The following is a 25746-nucleotide window of genomic DNA, read 5'->3' as shown; positions in this document are numbered from 1 at the left end:
AAAATGAGAATGGTTTAGATTCGGAGAATCTGCACACATGTATATGCTTTTATCAGTGGAGGCACATACACAGGTAACAGTAAAACATTTTCCCTGTAATTATATAGGTGAGCTAAAAACAAGGGGCAATCAAGTATTGATCAATGATAAAAATATTACCGGATACAAATCTAGACGTAGAAAGAGGATACAAATCTAGACGTAGAAAGAGGATAGAAAAATGACAAACATCTTCTAAATACTTGTGTAATGAGTCTAACTGTAATATACTTCTCTTGGGATTCCGATCCAAGGAATATTCCTGTTGCTACTTAAGTTACACTTATGATATAGATGTAATTAAGTCTACATGAAATAGCAATAATAAAATTATCAGGCATGAGAAAATAATAATTAGCTATGATGACTGATGTCATTAAATAGGAAGGTATTTAGAAATGAAATACATAAGGCTGGTAATCAACAGCACCTATCTATGATGATGAAAATAAAATCAAAGATATGAAAAAATAAAATCAAGTATATAAAAAAATATAACTTCTGGAGAAATACACCTATTTGGTACCAGCAGTTTTCATTTAGTTCCATTCCAATGTAAAGATAATATTTTTGGCAGTTTCTGTATAATATAGAAGGCATAAAATATAAAAGCATAAAAAAGTGATAAGTGCAAAAGATTACATGTGTCAAACAGATACATACGCTAAATGCTTTAATATTTAAAAAGCCTTGTAGCCACCATCTTTGTCAGCCAAGGTTCCACTATGTTAACCATATCTACACCCTGGTGAATCAATCTGATATTTCCGTGCTTCAGATTTGTGAATTTCCACTGCGTCCAATAAAAATCAAGTCGTTCAAATTTGAACACTGTTCCTAAATGATCAAGACAAAGGGAGCAAACAGCTGGAATGGACTTATTACTACACGATTTTCCTCTGCCTATCTTTGTTTGTACAAATCCATTCTTTCACTCAAATACATCTGTAATGGTTTCTCTCTGCTACGCAGTCAGTTTCGATATTAAACCTACAAACTAGCCTTTTGAAGTCGATTGCCTTCACCAATTTCGGCAGATGTATAATGCACCGCTGTTACACGCTATTGTTTAGTTTGCATTACAAGGGGAGGCAACTCATGAAACCCAACTGATGTCACTAGGACAAAGCACCAACATATCTGATTGATCCGCCAAAGTGTGGATAGGGTTAACATATCAGAACCTTGGTTTGGCAAAGATGTGTATCTAAACCGGGACTAGAACATTAAAACCCATGTACATGTACAATAAAAACATCATATTCAGTTATGGCACAATCATTTCACAGCTCCTGAATTTTGATAATGCTTTTACCAACTACTTAAAGTAATACAATGCTTCAGTGCCCAAAAAGGGTTTAATTTCATAATCTGGCAACATACTGTATTTTTGAAGAATTACTTCTTTCTTATTTCTGTTAATCTGTTTATTATTGAGCCTATTAGTCTGCTCTGTGTACGTCAGTACATCCTGTATACAAATCATTGTTCTGCCATGGGTAAACAACAGCCAACTGATGTCGTTTTAGTACATCCTAGTATACAAATCATTGTTCTGCCATGGGTAAACAACAGCCAACTGATGTCGTTTCAGTACATCCTGTATACAAACCATTGTTCTGCCATGGGTAAACAACAGCCAACTGATGTCGTTTTAGTACATCCTGTATACAAATCATTGCTCTGCCATGGGTAAACAACAGCCAACTGAGGTTGTTTCAGTACATCCTAGTATACAAATCATTGCTCTGCCATGGGTAAACAACAGCCAACTGATGTCGTTTTAGTACATCCTAGTATACAAATCATTGTTCTGCCATGGGTAAACAACAGCCAACTGATGTCGTTTCAGTACATCCTGTATACAAACCATTGTTCTGCCATGGGTAAACAACAGCCAACTGATGTCGTTTTAGTACATCCTGTATACAAACCATTGTTCTGCCATGGGCAAACAACAGCCAACTGATGTTGTTTCAGTACATCCTGTATACAAACCATTGTTCTGCCATGGGTAAACAACAGCCAACTGATGTTGTTTCAGTACATCCGAGTATACAAATCATTGTTCTGCCATGGGTAAACAACAGCCAACTGATGTTGTTTCAGTACATCCGAGTATACAAATCATTGTTCTGCCATGGGTAAACAACAGCCAACTGATGTTGTTTCAGTACATCCGAGTATACAAATCATTGTTCTGCCATGGGTAAACAACAGCCAACTGATGTCATTTCAGTACATCCCAGTATACAAATCATTGTTCTGCCATGGGTAACCAACAGCCAACTGATGTTGTTTTAGTACATCCTGTATACAAATTATTGTTCTGCCATGGGTAAACAACAGCCAACTGAAGTCGTTTCAGTACATCCTGTATACAAATCATTGTTTTACCATGGGTAAACAACAGCCAACTGATGTTGTTTCAGTACATCCTAGTATACAAATCATTGTTCTGCCATGGGTAAACAACAACCAACTGACGTCGTTTCAGTACATCCTAGTATACAAATCATTGTTCTGCCATGGGTAAACAACAGCAAACTGATGTCGTTTCAGTCATCTGGTTAACACATCGAAACAAGTTCTTCTAAAATTTTCACTTTGTAACTAAGAAAAAATATATTTATTTGTTAAATTTATTGGTTTAGCTAGTTTCTCTTTCTTAGTTTAAAACCACAGAGTCATAATACTCTTCCCCTCCCTTCATTTTGAGTCAGAAATCCAAACAGCAGGTCAAAGTAACTTACATATACACAAACCAATTTTCAGTCTAAAGCTAAACCTCCGTGTACAGCAGGTGTACGTTTGTCAACCACTGCCTGAAACAGAACCATTTAAGTTGTACTGGTGGAGGGATTGTCAAACACTGACTGGAACGAACCATTTGAGTTGTACTGGTGAAGGGATTTGTCATTATCATCAAACATAACTTTAATAATATGTCAACCACTGACTGGAATCGAACCATTTAAGGTGTACTGGAGGAGGGATTTGCCATTATCATCAAACATAGGGATTTGCCATTATCATCAAACATAATTTTAATAATGGTCATTTAAAAAACTTAGTTGCATCATATTGACAATTTGTGCTGAAGTAGAGTAAAACACTACTGCATACCATATATATATAGTAATGGCAGTCATATCTGATGCTGGATTAGTACAATTTGTACAAATATTCAAGTCCTTAATGCTAGGATGCTTTCTGTTACGTTTAATCTAATCTTACTCAGCAGTTGTCGAGAAGCAGATGCTTAATGGTTTTTCTATTTTTAGTAATGGTGGCCATATTTAATGGCAGATGAGCAACATTTATGACAGTTCAAAGTTGTTCATGCCAGGTTCCTCTGTGCCAAGTTTGGTTGATAGATGCAAAAACAGATGAGGCACTTGAATGACCTGGTGAACTAAAAAAAAAAATCTGTCCACCTAGCTCCATGATGCAGTGCAATGAAAAACACAAATATTGTAAATAATTACCATTAGTATGAAATCACTGGTATTAAGAAAAATGGATCATAATATTTTCTAAACTCTTGCTTCAAATGAAAGCAAGTAGTGACACTGAAAGTACAACATACTTGTCAGTTACAGGACTGAGATCTGGGAGTACAAAACATCATCATCAGAAAATAATATTTCATATTTGATTTAAGAAATGTGTGTGTGTGTCTATATATATATATATATATATATATGCATGCAAACCTAACAATAGTTGCCACCCAGATTCAATTTTAAAATTGACTTGAACAAATACCATGCACAAAATATCATTAATGTTATTATTATTATTATTATTATAATTATTATATCTGAACTGTCTCATGCACTATTCATTCAAATGATAAAAAATAGGGTACATGTTGTTCTCTTCCAAATTTATATCCACACCAGATTATTGTATCCTGCTTACTTTACAGAGTGTTGTTTTGTGGACCAGGAAAAAAAAAACAACAATGATTTCACTGCTGGATGACAACTTAGATACTACTGGAAAACTGAGAATGGACTCTCTGACTGGCCAAATTGTATAAATCAGGCTTGGAAACAGCTGTAAAACTGAGAATGGACCCTAACTTGCCATTATGTATACATTAGGCTTGGAAACAGCTGTAAAACTGAGAATGGACCCTAACTAGCCATTATGTATACATTAGGCTTGGAATCAGCTGTAAAACTGAGAACGGACTCTCTGATTGGCCAAATTGCATAAATTTGGCTTGGAATCAGCTGCGCATGCTTTAAGAACAATATCCATTCTAGCCAGTTGCTCATTTGCCAAGATTGAATGAAAGTAAGATTATGTGAGAAGCCTGTGATGAACTGGAAATAAAAAAAGCCTTATATGACTATTTTTTGTGACCCATGAACTGAATCTCACCTGCCTTTACAGACAAATTTTAAATGTTAACCTCTGACCTTAATGAAATGAGATTAACTCGTGAAGATTAAGTTTTACTTTTGAAATGGCTTACTTCACAATCAAAGATATCAAACTATACTTGTGCAACTGGCACAAAAATCAACTTGTATTTCTGCTGTGAAAACATGACTATTTTAGACACCATCCAGCAAACAAATTGCTTTGACCCTGTGCCATAATGATAAAAACTGCCTCACTTTCAAATCTGACATATTGACATGTTTGAGTTGCACTGTCAGCATAACAGAATATGGTGAGTGCAAGTGAAATATAATATGCTTGCACATCGATTCACATGATATTACTTTATCTATTCAATGTCTTCCTCACTGAACAAGATTCAGGTTAGCACAGACTAAAGGTCACTGCAGATACTCTCCTGTGAAGGCAGGCAGAAACCATTGTACTGTATATACTCGCTTATAAGTGGAGTCAAACTGCAAACAACAAAGATCCTGATCTGCCATAGCATAATATACTTTCAGATCATGGTTTATGTTGTTTTACTAATTACTCCATACAATCTGTACAGACCCAGATCTGCTGGCACATTATACGACGGCATATCTGGGTTTGCGCAGTTTGCACTTGGACTCAACAACTTATAAGGATATATGATAGCTAAGAAACATTTTGTTGGTGACAATTACATACAGGACCTTTAAACAGGTAATTTTCTAAGGAAAATTAAAATGGCCATTATAATTATTTGATGAGGTTTGACTATATATATATATATATATATATATATATATATATATATATATATATATATATATATATATATATATCAACACACACACACAGACATTCATATATAAGACTAAAAGAAACAAATTATAAAGCAAATATGAATGCATCAGATCTTTGCGAGATCTTTTTTGCCAAGGAAACAACATGACAAATCAAGGAGTAGACACACAAAAATAGCATTTACAAACATATATATGAAAAACAGAATATCTATTTGCATACGTTTGTGGTAATGAAACCAAAATGTTAAAAATCCCAATGTATCCTATACAAGCAGAAAATAGTACACTTTAAACAACCCTGAGTTTGGCTAATCAGATGTTTTAATCTGACGACACTCTTTTATGTTTAACTTGCACACAGGTAACTAGAGTTGGACAGTTACAGATATACCAGGTTATAGAAATATTTTGTTTCCAGTACTTTTTCACTGTACTGTGATACTTCAGCAGTTTCTGTAAGGTATGAACAGAAATTAACGAGGAATCTTGTTACAAATTAAATGACATCAAAAGCATGTTTTCAGTTTTCATAATAAAATAATTCCAACAATTATTGTTTAAAAAATAGTTGTATTGTGAGAAATTAATTTGAACTACAAATATATTAAATGAACCTCTGTTTGACATGTGCCACATGCCAGCATATCAATGGAAAGCTGTGAAAGATATCTAGGCCAAATCCATTGAAACATTTCACATAAAGGAAAAATAAGCAGTGTTTAAAAAAACATAGGTATTTAGTAGCATATGTCAATGTGTTAAGTACATGTGTTCCTTCCTAACATAGAGAATCATCCAAAGATGTTTGGGACAGCAGTTTTTTTTTATGTAATTTATCTAGTCGACTAACTATTTTCTCATTGTTTTCAGGCTTGTTTTAAGTTTACTAGCCCTCTCTGATAAATATTTTGCCTGGGTCTTGGCATCCCAAAGTTTTCCTGCCCATTATATCAATAATATAGTAAGTAAATTGCAGTCTTCAGTGTCTATGCTTCCTATTTGCATCAACATTCTCAAGTCATCACTGTCTTTTACAGTAAGTGTATTCAGACTCAACCCACTCTGTAACTGTCACAGAATAAGGCAACACAATAACTTGGTAATACATTAGAAGTAATCAACGTAATGGATTTCTTAGATGTGTACAGTGTTACCGAGATTTTTTTTTTCTTTTCCCAACTAATCATAACTGAGTAATTGATGTATCTTGTTGGTTGTTTGCAGCGAGATACCCATATTTCATGTTCATGGGTACTTTAGCACTTTGGGTCTTTTAAATGTTCTTTAAAAAGTACTATTGTTAATGCAATAGCAAGGCAGTATACCTGGTAGTGTGTAATGGACAACCCAGCTGAATCACTGAAAAGGGGATGGAGGATCAAGAATTCATTCCTAAGATATGAATTTTGAACTCCAATTGTGAATTTAATTTGTCAGGACGTACCAGTAATATGAACTGTACTTTTTTTTCCCAACAACAGATCAGCAGTATGGTGAGATATAATTCGTTTTACATACTTGTGAGAATCTAGTTTCGAATCTAGAATCTAATCATAGTGTGTAAGGCAGTTCATTATAAAAAGTAAATGTGTTTGCTTGCTGTATATTTGTATCCATTTCTGAGTTACATTAATATTCATGGTGACAGTTTTGAGACTTGTGTACTTCATTTAACTGTTTTCATTCGTGTTTTCACTGGATCCAAAATCAATCAAGTTTCTATCCTGCAGTTAAATTTTTTTAGTAACTTGTACAACAATTAACATACACATAACAAATTCATATACAACAAAGTACAGACCATTTCATGGGGTGGGTGGGAGCTGCGATTTCCAAGACACTTTATTTATTCTTTATATGAAGATAATTAATATTTTCCCCGCAAAGAATCTACTATATATAATACTGTGTTATTCTGAAATGAATCAGAGCAATTTCTTTTTTTCCAAGCTGAAAGCCAGAAATCAAAATAAAATGTACCTGGCTCCAGCCACACACACACGCACACACCGACTTCCTACATTGAAAATATGTTTACACTTATTTAACACGAATTTCCAATAACGTTTGATGGTAATTCTTTGTTTTTTTTAATTCAGACCCAGATTTTGTGCATTTCATTCTAACGACATCAAGTGCCAACACACATTACAAACCGTAAGAGATTGATCTAAGTCTTTTATTCTGACCTAGGAGCAATCATTCAGTTAATGGCATTTTGACCAGTAGATAAGCTTTAATAGCCTTGTGTCTTGTGGTTATGAAGTGTTTAAACAATTTGGAAAACATACTGACCAAACCAAGTAAATCAGACCTAGCCACCCTTTCAAATTAAGCTTAGTCCACATCTTAACTTACTGTCCAACAAAAAGACTATCTGAAACTGAACTACTTCATTTTATGTTTATCTTTTGCAGTTAAATGTATAAACAAATCAAAGACATGTTCATACATGTTCACATGCTTTACACTGTCTATTGTAGGACTAATGCTAATATTTACAAAATCATACCAGTAACATTAAGCAAATGCACTAGAAACCTCCACTTATCCCTCAATTTTGAGGCCTTTTACAATAGAGACCATGGTACCCCCGATCCGAAGCCACCATATACACCTGATAACATGTGCATACCCAACCTTTAATTACTTAATTAAATCCCTTATATTTAGAAATGCTCCGCAAATTTTTCTAATGATGGAGCAATTTCCTCTTGAACTTGCTGATTCTAGAATCGACCCTACTTTATTCAGCGACCACTGTAGTATTATCCATATTTGTGGATCCTTTTCTATTAAGCAAATCATAAAAAGCAGTAAAAAATTATTTAAGATCAATTTAAATTTTCTAAACAAACATGATATATATCAACATTTTCTGAAAAGCACACTCAAAAACCATCATGGGTATATTAGGACTGTTAACATACCAAAACAGGATTTCTAACATTCAATCAAATATTTACAGCAAAACTGTAGAAAACAAAAGGAACCTTTATACTGGAATGAAAAATAACACACCATCCAATATAATAAGGTTAGCTCCATTCTGAGCATGGGGATACATTCTGGGACAGTATATGGCAATTACAAATATACCTATCATAGTCTAAAAGAAACTTCTGACATTACAGCTAAGAAAGTCATGAAAAACTAAGACATACATGTAGTGTACATACCTTCCCAAGCTAGTACATTTTTTAGCTGTGTCATAAGTAACTTTTAAATGCAAATTTAAAAAACATAAACACTCCAAATTAGTAAACAAAATAGAATCTAGACAAAAAAATATCTTTGCAGACAAACACTTTTATAACAGTAACATACAGAAAATATATTTAAACAAAATTTGTGTCTGTAAAACATCTGCCACCCCCCTTCCAGATGTTTGTTGAAAACAAAATTCTGTTAGACTGAATACGAACATGTTGAAACAATGCGGTGGAGAGAGAGAGAGAGAGAGAGAGAGAGAGAGGAAAAAAGGTAAAATGGATAAAAGCAAGCAAGTAATGTGCATAGTAAGAGGCCCAATATGGGCCAGAGTTCACTCACATGCCTGACATCTGTCCAATAATAACAATGACTTTATTTAAAAAGGGTAAAACATTTAGCTAAGAACTAATCTGCCTTGAGGCTCTCATACAAACATTTTTTTTATTTGACTGCATCTCTGAAGCCACTGGATATAATGGGTTTGGATGAAGGAAACAGAGCGGGCATTTCTAATCTCAACTGGAATATTATTCCAGAGCAAAGTTACAGTGTTGGAAACACTTGTAAAATAATTCCTTATTTGGTTTGGGAATTTTATACTGTTTGATAGACATGGATCGCAGGTGGGATGTATTGCCAGGTAGCCTATACTGGAATAGTGATTGTAAATATTCAGGAGCACTATTTTTGAATATTCCGTATATTAATTTGGCTTTTCTCAAACTGATTCGGTCTGTATAGGTAATATTTTTTAACTTACCAGCAAAATTTTTCTTGCTTTCTTTCTGGATTGATATTAGCCCAAAATGAAGATGTGCCAGCTTTGCTATGTTTGAATTATCCCATACTGTATTACAGTAGTCTTAATAGGGTTGTATGTAACTGTTATAAAATTGCTTTCTGTGTCTTTCAGGGAGAAAATGTCTTATCCAACAGAGAAGCCATAAACCTGAATTGACAACTTTTTACAGATATCTTTGATTTTGCAAATTTTTATCCTTCCATGTCAGACATAGTTCATCACTATCTGGATTTGTCCTTTTTTGCCGTGTTGAGATAAGTAATATTTTAGTTTTCCCAGTATTTACCACCATGCCAATGCTTGTGCACCAGTTGTTTCGTTTGTTTAGGGCATCCTGTAAAGAAATTTCCAGTTCATGCTTTGTGATTTGGATGTCTGACAATGTTGTGTCATCTGCATCGAGATCTTTTGATGATATTGAGTCCCTTAGTAAAAGTGGTAGGTCATTAATAAATAAAATGAATAGTAATGGACCTAGAATTGAGCCTTGTGGTACTCCATATCTAATTGTTCCAGGTTCAATATCCAAATGTAATAGCAGTTTGCCAAGAATTCTAGGTCATTAAAATAATTTCTGTGTAAAATTCTTCCAGTGCTGGTAACTGCATATTGTACAAGTCAATTGCTTCATGTTTTCTCTACATTTATGTTTGTATTTTCATCAGTTTTTCATGGCACATCAGCACCATTTGTCCAATATTTAAAGATCTTTAGACCAGGATGATTTGGGTCAAAGTTGGTTAACTCCAGCATTCCCACTCATATCATTGTGGGTAAATGCATCCCTTAATGCGACATGGATATATATATATATATATATATATATATATATATATATATATATATATATATATATATATATATATATATATAAAAGGGGTTACAATACAATTTATGGTCAATACTGGTGTAATGTTCCATCATTATGTAGTATGTATAATACACGACAATAAACTGATTCAGTACCAGTGACTTAAGGTCAGTTGTAATTGCTTTCATTGTCAATTTCTACACCATGGACATAATCTCAACAATATATAGCATTTAGCAATCAATCAGCGATACCTTGAAACATTACCATTTTATAGTATGCTAAGAATTACCCACATAGCCAACTTATCTCCACTTGTTTTGGGCAGTATCTCCCAACTTATCTCCACTTGTTTTGGGCATTAGTTTCCAAATTGCAGTCATAACATCAAATGAGACCCATCACGTGTATACCAGAGGTTGCAGTTAAAAATAAAGCAGCAAGACACGATGGAAATGAAACAGGAAGGGGATGTGGATGCAGAATCTTCTAGGGAGAAATGCTACTATGAAGGGTGGGACGGGAGTGGGTACAGGGGTTTTTGCCCTGCATTAGCTGAAATAGTGTTGGTTAATCAGCTAATGTTAAATCATCTTTCCTTGCTGAAGAAACCTACATTTTTGTTTAGAAATAATTTTGTTGCATTAAAAACTTCTGCTTAAAATTCATTTTGATAATTTGTATCTGATGTGTGTGTATTTGTGTGTGTATGTGTGTTCCCTGACGATTTTATGGCTTCCATCCTATAAGGTAACAATTTATTATGCAGAATCATCGGGTTCATTGATACTGAACCACTACAATTTATTATGCAGAATCATCGGGTCCATTGATACTGAACCACTACAATTTATTATGCAGAATCATCGGGTTCATTGATACCAATACCGACCCACTGCAAAACAGTTTGAATAAATGATTATGTTTCTTTGCTGATAAAAAAAAACTAATTAAAAAAGTGAAGAAAGAAAAAGATGTGAAATTGATGCAATGTGATAGAATATCAGAGAAAAAAGAAGAAAAAAAAAAGATTTCATTATAATACACAAACAACAATCATCAATAATCAACAATATCGTCAATTTAAAACAAGGATGCATTTTGATGTGGGCAAATCCCGGGGCAAGAAGGTGCTGTAGACCACAAAATACTGTACAGGTAATAAGAATAGTACAAATTAGTACAAGAACTTAAGGATGTAGACATACTTTCAATGTTTAATGGATGTAATATTTGTATTCTGTTTTCAGGATATGTTTTTATCTGCTGCATTTAGGTCGAACTATAAGCAACCTTTTTTGGGGACATTTTATAATCTCTAGCATTGTTCATATATTACATTATATCAGTAATTGTCATCAACATCTTATGATGCTATTGTGTCAGGCCATTCCCGCCATGTTGCATGAGAACTCTAAAAATCAGTTTAAAACCATTTTGTCTCTTTTCTCTGTACCTGATTGACAGCGCTTTAGACTACTCGGCAACTTTGAATGTAATTCAATAGCTGGGAGTGGGATCCCACAGGGATCACCCTTGCACATGAATCATAAGTTTTGAAATTTAAAAAAAAAATATCTTGTGCAAGTAGTAGCTGATTACTTACTTACAATATCTAGGTAATCATATCAGTTAAAATTAAACATAATACCAGTAATCATTTCAGCTAAAAGTTACCGACAGTGTAGTCATATGACTAAAATTGATTGCATATCTCTCTCTCCATCCAAACATACACACTTTCACGACAGTACAACACAGAATTTTCTACTCAAGATAAAGATACAAATCAACACAGAAACTTCATGTAAAAGTGGTTATTAAATGGCCAGGAAAGTACATCATTATACATGTGGAACACATATATATTGGATCCTTTATAGTAAACATGATGCTGAGACAGGATAATTAGCATGGAACTGGCAAGGGGGTAGCAGATTACCAACCACATTACTTTGTGTTAATGTGCAGAATGTGACTGAGTGTTCTCAATAGTATATTTCCTAACAAAAATGATTACCTGTATTTCAAGCAAATGCTGTTTCAGATAAATTTTCAGTTAAAGCATAACAGGGAAAACAGTATCATCTTGTATCAATTCTCCATTCTTGTACTGATATATGTATTAGTGTGTCAAAAGTACTGATGCCAAGTTTCAACCCTAATCAAGATAATTTCTAGCTCTCAATTCTCTCTTTTCAGCTTTCACTTCTTCCTGCCATGTCCAAAAGACACATTTACCAAAATTCAAGTAGTTCTTTGATCCCTTATCAGGACAACTCAAGACAAACACATGCATTTGTAAAATTTAAAGCCCTTTTGTCTTCCTGTCAAATTTGGTCACCTTTCTCTAAAGCATTTTTTTTAAGATGGCATTTAAAGTTTGTATCCTACTCCTCAGGATTGGTGTACTTAATGGCAGCTTACCATTATTTGTACTAAATGCTGAAATGTTGGCCACATCAACTTTAATCAGGGATTGCATGTAAACACCAAATCTACCTACATAAAGCTAAAATGAGTGTTTGGGACTAAAAAGACAAACGTGACACTCTGATCAAAAATGTTTGCAATGCGAACAACATATAACAGGAACCAAAGGTAATTTACATGATCTGTTATTCCGCTGGGTTTTAAAAATTAGTTTTATTAATAATTTTTTTCAAGAACCCCCATAGCCTAACATCATCTCTGTGAAAGCCTTTTAAGAAAGATTGTTTCTCTTGAGAGGTAAAAAAAGTTTCTTATTCAAAAAAATGTGGCCATATCTGATAGCAGAGCAACTTAATTTATATAAAATTGAAACCCAGTTAGGCCAGGATGCTTCCTGTCAAATCTGGACAAGTTCTATTGAGCAGGTTTTAGGTTTTAGAAGTATTTTAAATGTTTTTCTGTTTTAAGTGACACTGTCCATATCTGAAGGTGGACTGAAGATTCCATACCTTGACTTCAAGTATGATATAAAAATCACTGTGTTCTTCATACTTGACAAAATATGTGGCACACAAATTCCACAAAAACATTGTACCCACTCATAATCTTGATCAGTTCTATGCTTGTGTAACCATCTTCGTGATAGCCAGGGCAAAATTTACCCCCAATGTGATCCCTAACACCAGACAGAAGGCCATCAACATTCCAGCACGTCCAGCTAGTTGAGGGTCAACCAACCTGTAATATGTAGAAAGTAAATGCTGTAGTACAGTATACTTCTCCAAAAACACTTACCTTACTAATCACATTTACACAGAAAATTCCCTCCACTACCTCCAAAACCAGCACTCCCTGACAGACAATTTAAAAAAAAATATCGCCTTTCCTACTACATGACAAACAGATGAAGGGAAGTAACTTAAATTAATTCCCATTCTGTCCATTAGGTGATCTTCTGTATCCTGATGTCTACCTGTTTAATCTTGACCAAAACAGGCTGCTAGGATTTGCAGGAAAGGGTGGAAGGAAATGACAGCGACTTAACTGGGCAAGTTTTTATCCTGAGAACTATAATTTACTAAAATAATCTGTTTCCTTCGTCAAATACATGACCTAAGCACATTAATATCAGAAGAATAGATAAGAGGAGGAAATGCTTCAGCATCCAACTTATACCCACATTACTCCAAAGGAGGAAATGCTTCAACATCAAACCTATACCCACATTATTCTGTAAGAGGAAATGCTTCAGCATCCAACCTATACCCACATTACACTGAAGGAGGAAATGCTTCAGCATCCAACTTATACCCACATTACTCTGAAGGAGGAAATGCTTCAGCATCCAACCTATACCCACATTACTCTCTAGGAGGAAATGCTTCAGCATCCAACCTATACCCACATTACTCTGGAGGAAATGCTTCAGCATCCAACCTATACCCACACTACTCTGAATGAGGAAATGCTTCAGCATCCAACCTATACCCACATTACACTGAAGGAGGAAATGCTTCAGCATCCAACCTATACCCACATTACTCTGAAGGAGGAAATGCTTCAGCATCTAACCTATACCCACATTACTCTGAAGGAGGAAATGCTTCAGCATCCAACCTATACCCACACTACTCTGAATGAGGAAATGCTTCAGCATCCAACCTATACCCACATTACACTGAAGGAGGAAATGCTTCAGCATCCAACCTATACCCACATTACTCTGAAGGAGGAAATGCTTCAGCATCTAACCTATACCCACATTACTCTGAAGGAGGAAATGCTTCAGCATCCAACCTATACCCACATTATTCTGTAAGAGGAAATGCTTTAGCATCCAACCTATACCCACATTACACTGAAGGAGCACAATGATTGCTAAACTGAAAGTTCGAACTTTCAATATGAAGGTAACACAAGCAAAGATCATGCATTTTTACATGTGCGAGGTCAATCCTGTGAGATTTCACACCTAGTCATTGGCTAATGTGCAAAAGTTTCACCTTGCAAAGTCAGTCAAAGCTGCAAGGTCATGTCTAGTTTTAAAGATGTATACAGAGAGTGATAAGACTGACCTCTGTGAGGTCATGCCATGCAAATAAAAGCCAGACAATGTAGACCGAGTGTGCCAGCCAGCCTCCAGCAAGTCTTGAATTGGGAGATTCCTTTTGAAAGCTAGGCTTATCTTCACAAATCTTATCGTATCCTGTGACAGTCTGGAGTATACTGTTCTAATAACCCCAATTAGCCAAGCAGCCAGTGCTTTTGGGGTTATGCCTTGCTTTGCTGCCTAAACCAGTAGTAAAGACTTTAGTGGCCACCATGGACACTCTCGATGCACCTCACATAGCAACCGATGGCTATTACTGGCTTCTGCAGGTTTGCCTCTCTTCATGAACTGAATGAGGAGAGAGGGTGGCTGCCTATCGATGGTAATCTGGTTTACTGCATGTACTTTGGCTCCAAATACAGCACATTTAGTTCACTCACCATGCAAGCTGAACCTAGTGCTATAAGGAAGCAAGTCTTGTAATGAAAATTGTGACATGGTAGATGAGGGCTTGAACTTTGATAAGCTGAACCATGTCAAGATTGAAGAACGGTTCCATTTTGAGAACAAGGTGAGCTAGTGTAACCTGGATATGTTGACTATGGACAGACACTTGTTATGGTCAATAGCATCTTTTCCATGATATCTGAATGCGTCACAGATCATGGATTAGTATCCCTTTATTGTGATGAGCGAACTTCTTGTCTTGACAAGAGAAAAAACAGAAATCCCAGTTTACCCAGTTGATAAAGGAGAGTTGTTGTTGTTGTGGGGTTTAACGCCATTTTTCAGCACGATAGGCTATACATGGCGGCCAGTATTAATGGTGGAGGAAGAACCCGGAAAACCCCGGAAAGAACCACCGACCCACGAGAAGCTACTGGCAAGCTTTCTCACATGCCCACATTGGCTGAATCTTAGACTCGAACCGCCGCAGACAGAGGTGAGATGGCAGTGATCCGTAACGAAGAGCGCTTTAGACCACTCGGCCACCCCAATAAAGGAGAGAAACAGACTCATAACTATTGCTGAGGTGTAATAACCTTTCTTTCTAACAGATAAGGCATGAATCTCATTTTCTCCATGCAAACACAAAGGACATCAGAAAGATGGTTTAAAGGGTTAAGGTTCTTGAAGGAAGCACAACACTGGGCTCATCAGCTAAAAATATTCAACAAGATTGTGGAGATGAGGATTAAAGTCAATGGCAGAACCCTTGGAGAACTTGAGCATGTTAGACAAAGGTATCCAACAGCCCTTAATAGTAGAGACAGAAGAAATCATTGCAATCATAGAGGGACAGATAGGATGGATGCATTTCCTAGTGCCCCAATCACAAAAGATTCTCCACACTGTATGTTAGACCAAGGTATCCAACAGCCCTTAATAGTAGAGACAGAAGAAACCACTGCATTCATAGAGGGACAGATAGGATGGATGCATTTCCTACTGCCCCAATCACAAAAGATTCTCCACACTGCATGTTAGACCAAGGTATCCAACAGCCCTTAATAGTAGAGACAGAAGAAACCATTGCAATCACAGAGGGACTGATAGGATGGATGCATTTCCTACTGCCCCAATCACAAAAGATTCTCCACACTGCATGTTAGACCAAGGTATCCAACAGCCCTTAATAGTAGAGACAGAAGAAACCATTGCAATCATAGAGGGACAGATAGGATGGATGCATTTCCTACTGCCCCAATCACAAAAGATTCTCCACACTGCATGTTAGACCAAGGTATCCAACAGCCCTTAATAGCAGAGACAGAGGAAACCATTGCAATCATAGAGGGACAGATAGGATGGATGCATTTCCTACTGCCCCAATCACAAAAGATTCTCCACATTGCATGTTAGACCAAAGTATCCAACAGCCCTTAATAGCAGAGACAGAAGAAACCATTGCAATCATAGAGGGACAGATAAGATGCATGCATTTCCTACTGCCCCAATCACAAAAGATTCTCCACACTGCATGTTAGACCATGGAAATGGACAACCTCTTTGTCTGGATGATGCAATTATTAACTCTGCTTGAAAACTTGTCTTGGCAGATTGCTTGCTTCAGTGGTGTGTGTCCCATTAGGCCCAGTTCCACAAACTCTGCAACATTTTATGTGGGAACCCTGTGGGAGACTTGGAAGATGAGGAATTTTACTTTTTCCCTCCCTCTGGGCATATCTGCAGGGGCATATGGCCACCTGTAGCTCACCTGGCCACAAAAAGATTGCCCTCGTTGCTGAAAATTAACCCAGCGGTCTTTCTGTTGATATTCCTTTACCCTTTACCGGTACACCTACTGGTGTTGTGCAGAGACAGGGGCTTACATAAAGAGTAGAGGGAGCAACCTCTCTGCTGTCTGCTTTCTCACATGCTCAATGTGACCCTCAAACTGATGTGGGGAATGGCGTAAGAAAGAGGAGGATGCGCAGGGTTTCTACATAGTAGGGCTTGAGAGATATCACATGAGTGCATATCTTTTTACCAGGTCAAATTACAGGTCAAGATTGCAAAAAGACATTCACCATTGTGTGGTAAGCAGCCCTACTGACTACCCTGGCAATATGGCATACTGATTTTGAGGCAAGGTCACTTCTTGATGCTAGGCAGAGTAGGGATGAAGTTGACACATTTTTTTTACCCACTTAGACAAGGCATTAAACACTAGTCTGTCCACTTTGCAAGAAAGTGGTGCAGACACTTTTTTTTAAAATTTATTTGTTTTCTTCATTTTTTAAAGGATTTGGGGGTGGGTATTTCCTGAGGTAAAAAAAATTGTTTTGTTTTGTTGTTGTTGAGGTTTTTGAGATCTGCTTCTAACCCTGAGTTCCACATGAAAATTGCAGACAACTGATTTACTAAAAAGATGGCCATCCAAATACAGGAGTTGTGAATTTTTTCCAAGATGTGCTTAATTCCTGCAATCTTTGACGACTGTTGTAAAACTATAAAGGATGTATGCTGGTCATCTTTTTCAACATCCACTGAGGTTTTGACCTTGTATGTAGTATCAACTGCTGGTAGAGAAGGGCATTCAGATGGAGGCAATTTTCATACATATTTTCCACTTCAAAACTGAATTTTATCCTTTCCATGGTTGGATCAGAATGTTCAGACAAGTAACTGTTGGATATGCTAGTAGGAATGACCAAGTCATGTCCACGAAGTCATGTAGTCTGGCTGGTAATGCTGGTTTGGTGCAAATGGTTGGGCTGTCTTTGATGGCTCCAATTGTCATGCTGGTTCTCCAAGTACTGATACCATGGATTTGGCTGGTCCAGTTGGTCAGCCGGTGGTCTGTTGGGTGTATGGTACTGTCCTTTCTTGAAAATGGAAAAATGACTGATTTTCATGGTATGACTGTAGAGTATTTCTCACAGAATTTATGCTTCACTTTTGTTCTCTTTGCACAGCCATCATAAGTCAAAAGGTATTTTAAAAAAAAATTCTTTGTCATTTTTAAAAATAAGGATTTTGTGCAAAAAATAAGGAAATTGGGATTTTCTGAATTTGAAACAAAATATTCTGAATGATCCCAAAAAAATCGGGATAAAAGGTGTGTCTGCACATGGCTTTCACAAACAAACAAATTCTAATTCAATAACTTCTTTTGTTGTAAGGCCATGGTTTGTTTTACTGTGGGAATTAGATCTGCAAGTGTTTCTGGAGAAAAGCATATTAGGGTACCAAAGATAAAGATAGAAGATAAATGTCAAATAATATGTGAGTATGAGCAATAAATTGCAATATAATGATACATAATATAAGTGATAACACAAATGATTAATGTTTCAGGTATTTTGAATGGTATTACTAGCAACTGTCAAATTCTATTAATCAATCTTGCTTTAAAAATTCAAAAGGTGGTCATGTATTTTGCAATAATTATCTGCAAAGAAATGAATAAACATGGACATGGTTTTCACAATAAATATGATGTTATTAAAGCAAACAACTTTTCTTGTGGATTAAAAAAATGTGTAACGAAACTACAATTTCTGGGTGCGCATTAGTGACATACAATCATAGTTTGGTTTGGTTTGGTTAAACCCCCTTTTAGTTGCTTTTTTCTTGAGCCTAGATTGTATTATTAGTAAACACCCAGCCTGCTTTTTTGTTACTTAGAAAACACATCATCCACAAGATTGTCATAACTAAACATGTCAATTGTTATAATACTTTTTTATATTTGTCTCTAGTTTATATTACAAGTCATTAATTATAATCAACACATGCATATATTTGCATGCGTAAATTTATTTTAATTTAGGGATGGACCCAGCCTAGTAAAGAAAACAACATGAAATCTGTAGAGCATGCATAAAGTACACAATTTTACAAGTAACTGAAAAAACATGCACACTTCCAGAATCATCAAAACAGGTAAGAAAAGATTATTAACTGTTATTATCGTTTATTGACTTGAAAACTGTTCCCTGTACATGAATATAGCTACTGTATCAATATACAGGTACTCTATTCTATCGGCCTCCTTGTAATGTGGGAAAGAATTCGCATCTGGTTCATGCTTAGGTCCTGCTTACCAAAGGTAATCCAGGCCTTTTGTCTGACAGGGAATTTTGAGTGCTGGATTCTTATTTTTTCATGTAATGTTTAAGTGCACAATTTTCAAGTATTAGTTTCTTGCCAGCTGATCAATACTGCTGACTGGAGATAATCTATACTGAATTCTTAGATATACAATCTACTGCACATTTTTATTTGTATCCACTGTTTGTAATCAATCATCTTTTGTTCTTTTGTCTATCAGCCATGTATGTTTCTTGATTTGTCAGAAATAATCAAAAATTTAAACTTGTGAAAGTGATGCTGCATTATTTATGCCTGCTTGTACTCTATATAATCTCTTGTCTTAAAAATATATTTCTGCAAGAGACCTGTCTTATTTGTATGCCTTGCTGCATGATTGATATAAAACAAGAAAAGAAATATAGCATGTCAAAACTGTTTCAACATTTCTACTGATCAATTCAATTTATCATTATCATCGATCAGGTTTCTGCCATCATCAGGCCACAATAAATTAGTTCCATGATTTTCATCCCAACCAACCACTGGATGTACTTAAAATATTTGATACAATGGCTGTCCCTGTCCTGAAAACATTTTTTTAGTATCTAAAACCCACCTTGAATCAGATTACAAAAATGGATGAAAATTGAGGAATAATTATTTTGGGCCCAGTGTACTTTTAAGATCAACATCATTCTTGTCAACTGTCTCTTGTCAACAGCAGCAGCATCACTGGTGGCCAAGCAGTAACATGATGTACTTTTAACTTGGCAGAGTGGTATAAGATATTGTTTCATGATTACTTGCTCTTCATCATATTGGTTTAAACCCCACGTTGGCCTTTTACGACCTCTTCAGTAGTAAAATAGGCTGCCATAGATTCTCTTGTGCTGAAAATGGTGTAAAAGCTTTAATGATTACACTGGTCAACAGTGAAATCATTACTGACTTGAAAAGGCCCTAATCTGTAGTATTTTGGTGTGCCGAACACGAATATAACCGTGAAAAATTTGTATTGGCTCTCGTTTTGAAGATATTCATATACCTCATTTTCTATGTTTCACTGTGTAAATTTCTCCAGTAGGACTGCAGCAACATCCGGAATAAGGATGTAACATTGCATAATACCATCATGCTCACATCATCCACAGTTGATTGCATCATTTTCTGATGCAATGCAATACTAATGCCATGCGGCTGCTGAAGTAAGTTGACGTCAGCAGTGTACTATACATGTGTAGGCCTATTATACTAATGCCAGGCGGCTGCTGAAGCTGACGTAAGCAGTGTACTATATAAAGCCCAATCAGATAGGTTCAGCATTTAAAATATTTTAGATGTTGTGCGAGACAGTTCAAGCTACTGTTACATAAAACTTATTATTTTATCCATTTACGTACAATAAAGAACAGTAATGCCTCGAAAGTGTGTTAATACCGCGGACAATTTTTGCTATATTTGTGGGGAAGTGACATTTGCCAACCAGAAGAAAAGTATCAATTCTCAAGTGAAGAAGGCATATCATCTTTACTTCGGATGCAAGGTTGGTGACCAAGACAAGCCTTGGGCTCCGCATATATGCTGTGCTACATGTACAACACAGCTTTCACAGTGGTTGAATTGCAAAAGGTCATCAATGCCGTTTGCAGTCCCAATGGTGTGGAGAGAGCCAAGCAACCACCTAAATGACTGTTACTTCTGCTTGGTTCCTCCTCTTTCCGGCGGAATAACGAAGCGAAAGAAGTCGAGAATAGTCTACCCAAACATTCCGTCTGCATTGAGACCAGTTCCACATGGTGAGGGACTTCCTATTCCAGAACCTCCAGCAGAATATTCTCTTGATTCATCTGACGAAGACAAAGGTGAGTCGACCTGTTCTTCTCCTGGTCCATCAGCATGCAGTGATCCAGATTTTCACTGTGGTGCATCATCAACCCCACACAGAATAACACAGGAAGAACTAAATGACCTGATTCGTGATTTGGACTTATCAAAGAACAAGGCAGAATTGCTAGGATCAAGACTCCAACAATGGAATCTTCTAGAAGAAGATGTCACAATTACTGCATATCGAAAGCGCCACCAGCAATTGGAGCCTTTCTTCAGAAAGGAAAGTAATCTGATATTCTGTTCCGATATTGAGGGCCTCATGAATGCTTTAAAAATCACTCATGACCCACAAGAATGGAGACTATTTGTGGACTCTTCGAAACTGAGTCTCAAGGCTGTGCTTTTGCACAATGGAAACATTCTTCCATCTATTCCAGTAGCGTATGCTGTCCACATGAAAGAGACATACGATAACTTAAGGCAGCTACTGAATTCCATTGAGTATAACAAGTACAGCTGGCACCTCTGTGGTGATTTGAAGGTAGTTGCCCTTTTAATGGGACTGCAGCAAGGATATACAAAATACATGTGTTTCTTATGCGAGTGGGATAGCCGAGCAAGGGAAATGCACTACATGAGGAAGGAATGGACTCACAGGCAGAATGTAGCCATTGGAGAGAAGAATATCCAACACCCAGCTCTGGTTGAGGCTCAGAAAATCTTGCTACCACCCCTTCACATCAAACTAGGTTTGATGAAGAACTTCGTGAAAGCCATTGACCGGACTTTGCCAGCATTCCGATACCTGCATGAAAAATTCCCTCGACTCAGCGAAGCAAAGATTAAAGAGGGAGTTTTTGTGGGTCCTCAGATTCGAGAGCTTTTCAAAGATGACCGGTTCAACAACTTGCTGGAAGGTGACGCGAAACAAGCATGGAATGCTTTTCGCCTAGTTTCTACAAACTTCCTCGGAAATGTTAGGGCAGAAAACTATAAGGAACTAGTAGAAGACATGTTGATGAAGTATAAGAAACTTGGCTGCAATATGTCTCTAAAGATTCACTTCCTTCATTCCCATTTGGATTTCTTTCCTAGCAACTGTGGTATTGTTAGTGATGAACACGGCGAACGTTTTCATCAAGATATCGCAACAATGGAACAAAGATACCAGGGAAAATGGTCCACTACAATGCTGGCTGACTACTGCTGGACACTCCTCAGAGATGCTCCCGAACAGCTGTACAAGAGACAGGCGAAGAAATCTAAGATGTAGTCAATGACTTGATTTTTTATAGGTAGGCTATTACAGTTGACCTTTTACTATTGGAATGCATTTCGTTATGTAAACATTAATTTCTTGCAGATTACAAAAAAACTAGAGCCAATTTTGCAATTTGACTGTCATATTCGTGTTCAGCACATAAAAATTGATAAGAATTGACTAATTTTATTTCAGTAACATGACTTTTGTAAAAATTTGTTGTCCAGTGTTAACCAACAACCCGAGGTCTCGTCCCTAAATGACACTGGGTGTTGGAGAGACCTAAAAAACCAAATGAAGCAACTTATCAACAGCACCTGAAGTACTGTTTTATCATTTATGCCAGTTTATGAGTGTATCGTTTCTGACCATAGTAATTGTCTTCAAACCAATGAATATTGTCAGTTGTTTTTCTAACATCCATCAAAATGAACGGCCATCATTGTCATGTTTGCCTTTTCTGATAACTGCCATCTATACTGGTTTGAGTCCCTGCACCGGTACAATGTGTATTTGTGAAAACTTGCCAATAGCCATCTTTGTCATGTCCTGCCTTTTCTGATAACTGCCATATATGCTGGTTTGAGTCCCTGCACCGGTACAATGTGTATTTGTGAAAACTTGCCAACAGCCATCATCGTCATGTCCTGCCTGTTCTGATAACTGCATCTATACTGGTTTGAGTCCCTGCGCCAGTACAATGTGTATTTTGTGAAAACTTGCCAATAGCTATCATCGTAATGTCTGCCTTTTCTGATAACTGCCATCTATACTGGTTTGAGTCCCTGCGCCAGTAGTGTGTGTATTTGTGAAAACTTGCCAACAGCCATCATCGTCATGTCCTGCCTGTTCTGATAACTGCATCTATACTGGTTTGAGTCCCTGCGCCAGTAGAATGTGTATTTTGTGAAAACTTGCCAATAGCTATCATCGTCATGTCCTGCCTTTTCTGATAACTGCCATCTATACTGGTTTGATGTTATTCACACTATCTTTTAGATTGTTTACTGTTTCATCCGAAGATAAACTACAAGCATTACTGTCATACCACATACTGTTTTTGCTTGCCATATTTTTCTTACAATCTCTCTTTTCATTTAAATTTTTCAGTTGTCACTTTGATTTCAGAATATCTGCCTCAGTATAGCACAAAGAGGGCAAACTTGAAGTTGATGTCTTATTTAGTTTTTTGAAATTAGGACAGTTGCTTGCCCCTCATGTAGATCACATTGAATCATTCTACTATATTCACTTAAAAGAAATTTTGCAAATTTGTCATCTCGACAGCAAAGGACTGCTGTACCATTTCCTTATTCTACAGCCTCATGAAATGTAATGTCTTTCTGGTAATGTCGATGTCTTTCTGGTAACGTACATGTGAGTTAAAAACCATCTGTATTTGGTTTTTAATCAAAACCAAAAATGTATGGCTTGGCTTGAGGGTAATAATAATTGCCTACTTTGACTCTTTAGAAAGGCAACTCTGAAAAACATCATAAAGAATGGATTTGTCAATTCCAGCATTAGTACCCCACCACACTTCCTTTTCTATGTAATACTGACCAGTGACACCCAAGATCTTACTAGCATCAGGCAGGAATGATGGTCCTAATTTGTTAGAATGCCATGTGTGACTAAACATTTTGCACACAATTCAAATAAACATTCAGACAGCCTGGCAAGTCATATGCATTTAAAGTGAGGCCACCATCTAAATATTTTACTGCTGTGCACAGGGATATAGCCATGCATGCACTAAAGCCTTCTTCAATGCTGAAACTGCCACAACTGAACTGAGACATTGCAGACATTAGCGCATCCATCACCATGTTTGCGTTGAAATAGAGGGACTGTGGTTGCTCTGTTTGAACTGCAATGACATCTGCAGCAGTTTGCTCTATCATCCCCTCTCTTCTTGATGTGGGTACTTCAGTGTTTTCTACTGTCCCCTCACTGCCTGTTGTAGTTATTTCAGTACTATATCCTATCACCCTCCCCACTTTTCAATGTAGGTACTTCGTGTTGTCTTCTATCATTTCCTCACTTCTTGTAGGTACTTCAATGCTGTCTTCTATTGTCTCCTCACTTCTTGTAGGTACTTCAGTGCTGTCTTCTATTGTCTCTTGTGATGTAGGTGTTGCTACTTCAGTAATCTGGTCTTGATTAATCCCTTGACTGTTTGGCTTTACAAAGCTCATAGACGGTCCTTCAAAGATGATTTCTTGTTCTCCTTTGACTACCTCACATTCATCAATTGTGTCATATTCTTCTTCATTACTGTCCAACTCCAACACATCACGTTTTGTCTTCAAGTCTCTTGCACATTTGAGGACTATAGCAGTTTTACTCTTTCTGCCTCTTTTTTTTGTGGGAGGGGTCCATCTCTTATCTATTTACGCAATGCTGTATCCCAGTTTTTGCCAACAGTATCTATTTCTGTCATTAGCAATGTCCTTCGCTGTTTATGAAAGTCTATCAGCTCACTGATATTTCTCTTGTTTTGTGGATCCAAATGTCTCTTCTTTATTCTATCAACTTTCTCCAACTCCTTTTTTTTGATTAAGTCATCTATTTCAGATATTTCTTGTTATCCTTTTGTATTTTCTGTTATATTTCTCTTGTTATCCTTTTGTATTTACTGTTATACTTCTCTTGTTATCCTTTTGTATTTACTGTTATACTTCTCTTGTTATCCTTTTGTATTTACTGTTATACTTCTCTTGTTATCCTTTTGTATTTATTGTTATACTTCTCTTGTTATCCTTTTGTATTTACTGTTATACTTCTCTTGTTATCCTTTTGTATTCACTGTTATACTTCTCTTGTTATCCTTTTGTATTTGCTGTTATACTTCTCTTGTTATCCTTTTGTATTTACTGTTATATTTCTCAAATGGATCTTTATCTGGTGAAGATACTTTTATGGAACTTAAATCCTGTAATGCCTCCCTTCTCCCCCAAAGTATCCAGTTTGTCAACATGATTCCATCTATGAACTTTTTCTGTTTGTTTTCTTTCACCAGTTTCAAAGACTCTTCATTTCGAAATTGATAGAATTTCTGTCATACTGGTGGTTGTGCCTTTACAAATTCTTCTTCATACATTTTTATTCCATGTACTCGAAGAAGATGATACCTGAAAGACATAACATGAAAACAACAACTGACAACATTGTTTGTATTTTTTTCAATCATTAACAAGAGGCCCGTGAAGGCCTATATTGCTCTACTGGGTAAATTAATATACCTGTTGTGATGGCAAAACATAAGTTCAGAGCCTTTACCTTGTGCTGCATATATAATAGTTTAAGGAGATTTTCAAAACTGTACCTTACACAAGACTATATGGAATTTTCAATGCCATGGTGCAACCATATAGACCTCAGGGTCGTGCAATATGAAAGCTGTAGCTATATTAGTTTTAGAAAGGAAATTATTTAGAATTTGACATATTTATCATTATATGAAATATCTGACCCTCAGAGTGGGGCCATTTATGTTTTTTTCAGAGTCGTGAGTCATGCAAAAACAATTCAGTACCATGCCCAAATGCTTTATGCAAAATAGTAAAACTGCAACAA

General features: G+C 36.3%; 1 protein-coding gene across 1 annotated transcript in view; it reads right to left on the bottom strand.

Moving 5' to 3' along the window:
- Window positions 1–11856: 11856 nt before the first annotated feature.
- Window positions 11857–25746, bottom strand: part of LOC149794750 (equilibrative nucleoside transporter 1-like) — a 98291-nt gene continuing 84401 nt past the window's right edge. Inside the window, exon 15 of the mRNA XM_089964377.1 lies at window positions 11857–13225. Within this exon, the coding sequence (XP_089820503.1) occupies window positions 13105–13225 (121 nt within the window). The 3' untranslated portion in view covers window positions 11857–13104. The remainder of the gene's footprint in view (window positions 13226–25746) is intronic.

Source organism: Sinohyriopsis cumingii, chromosome 7, assembly GCF_028554795.1.
Source record: "Sinohyriopsis cumingii isolate HCF-2022 chromosome 7, ASM2855479v2, whole genome shotgun sequence".
Classification (NCBI taxonomy): domain Eukaryota; kingdom Metazoa; phylum Mollusca; class Bivalvia; order Unionida; family Unionidae; genus Sinohyriopsis; species Sinohyriopsis cumingii.
The sequence above is the reverse complement of the archived record's forward strand: the minus strand, read 5'-3'. Positions and strand labels throughout refer to the sequence as shown.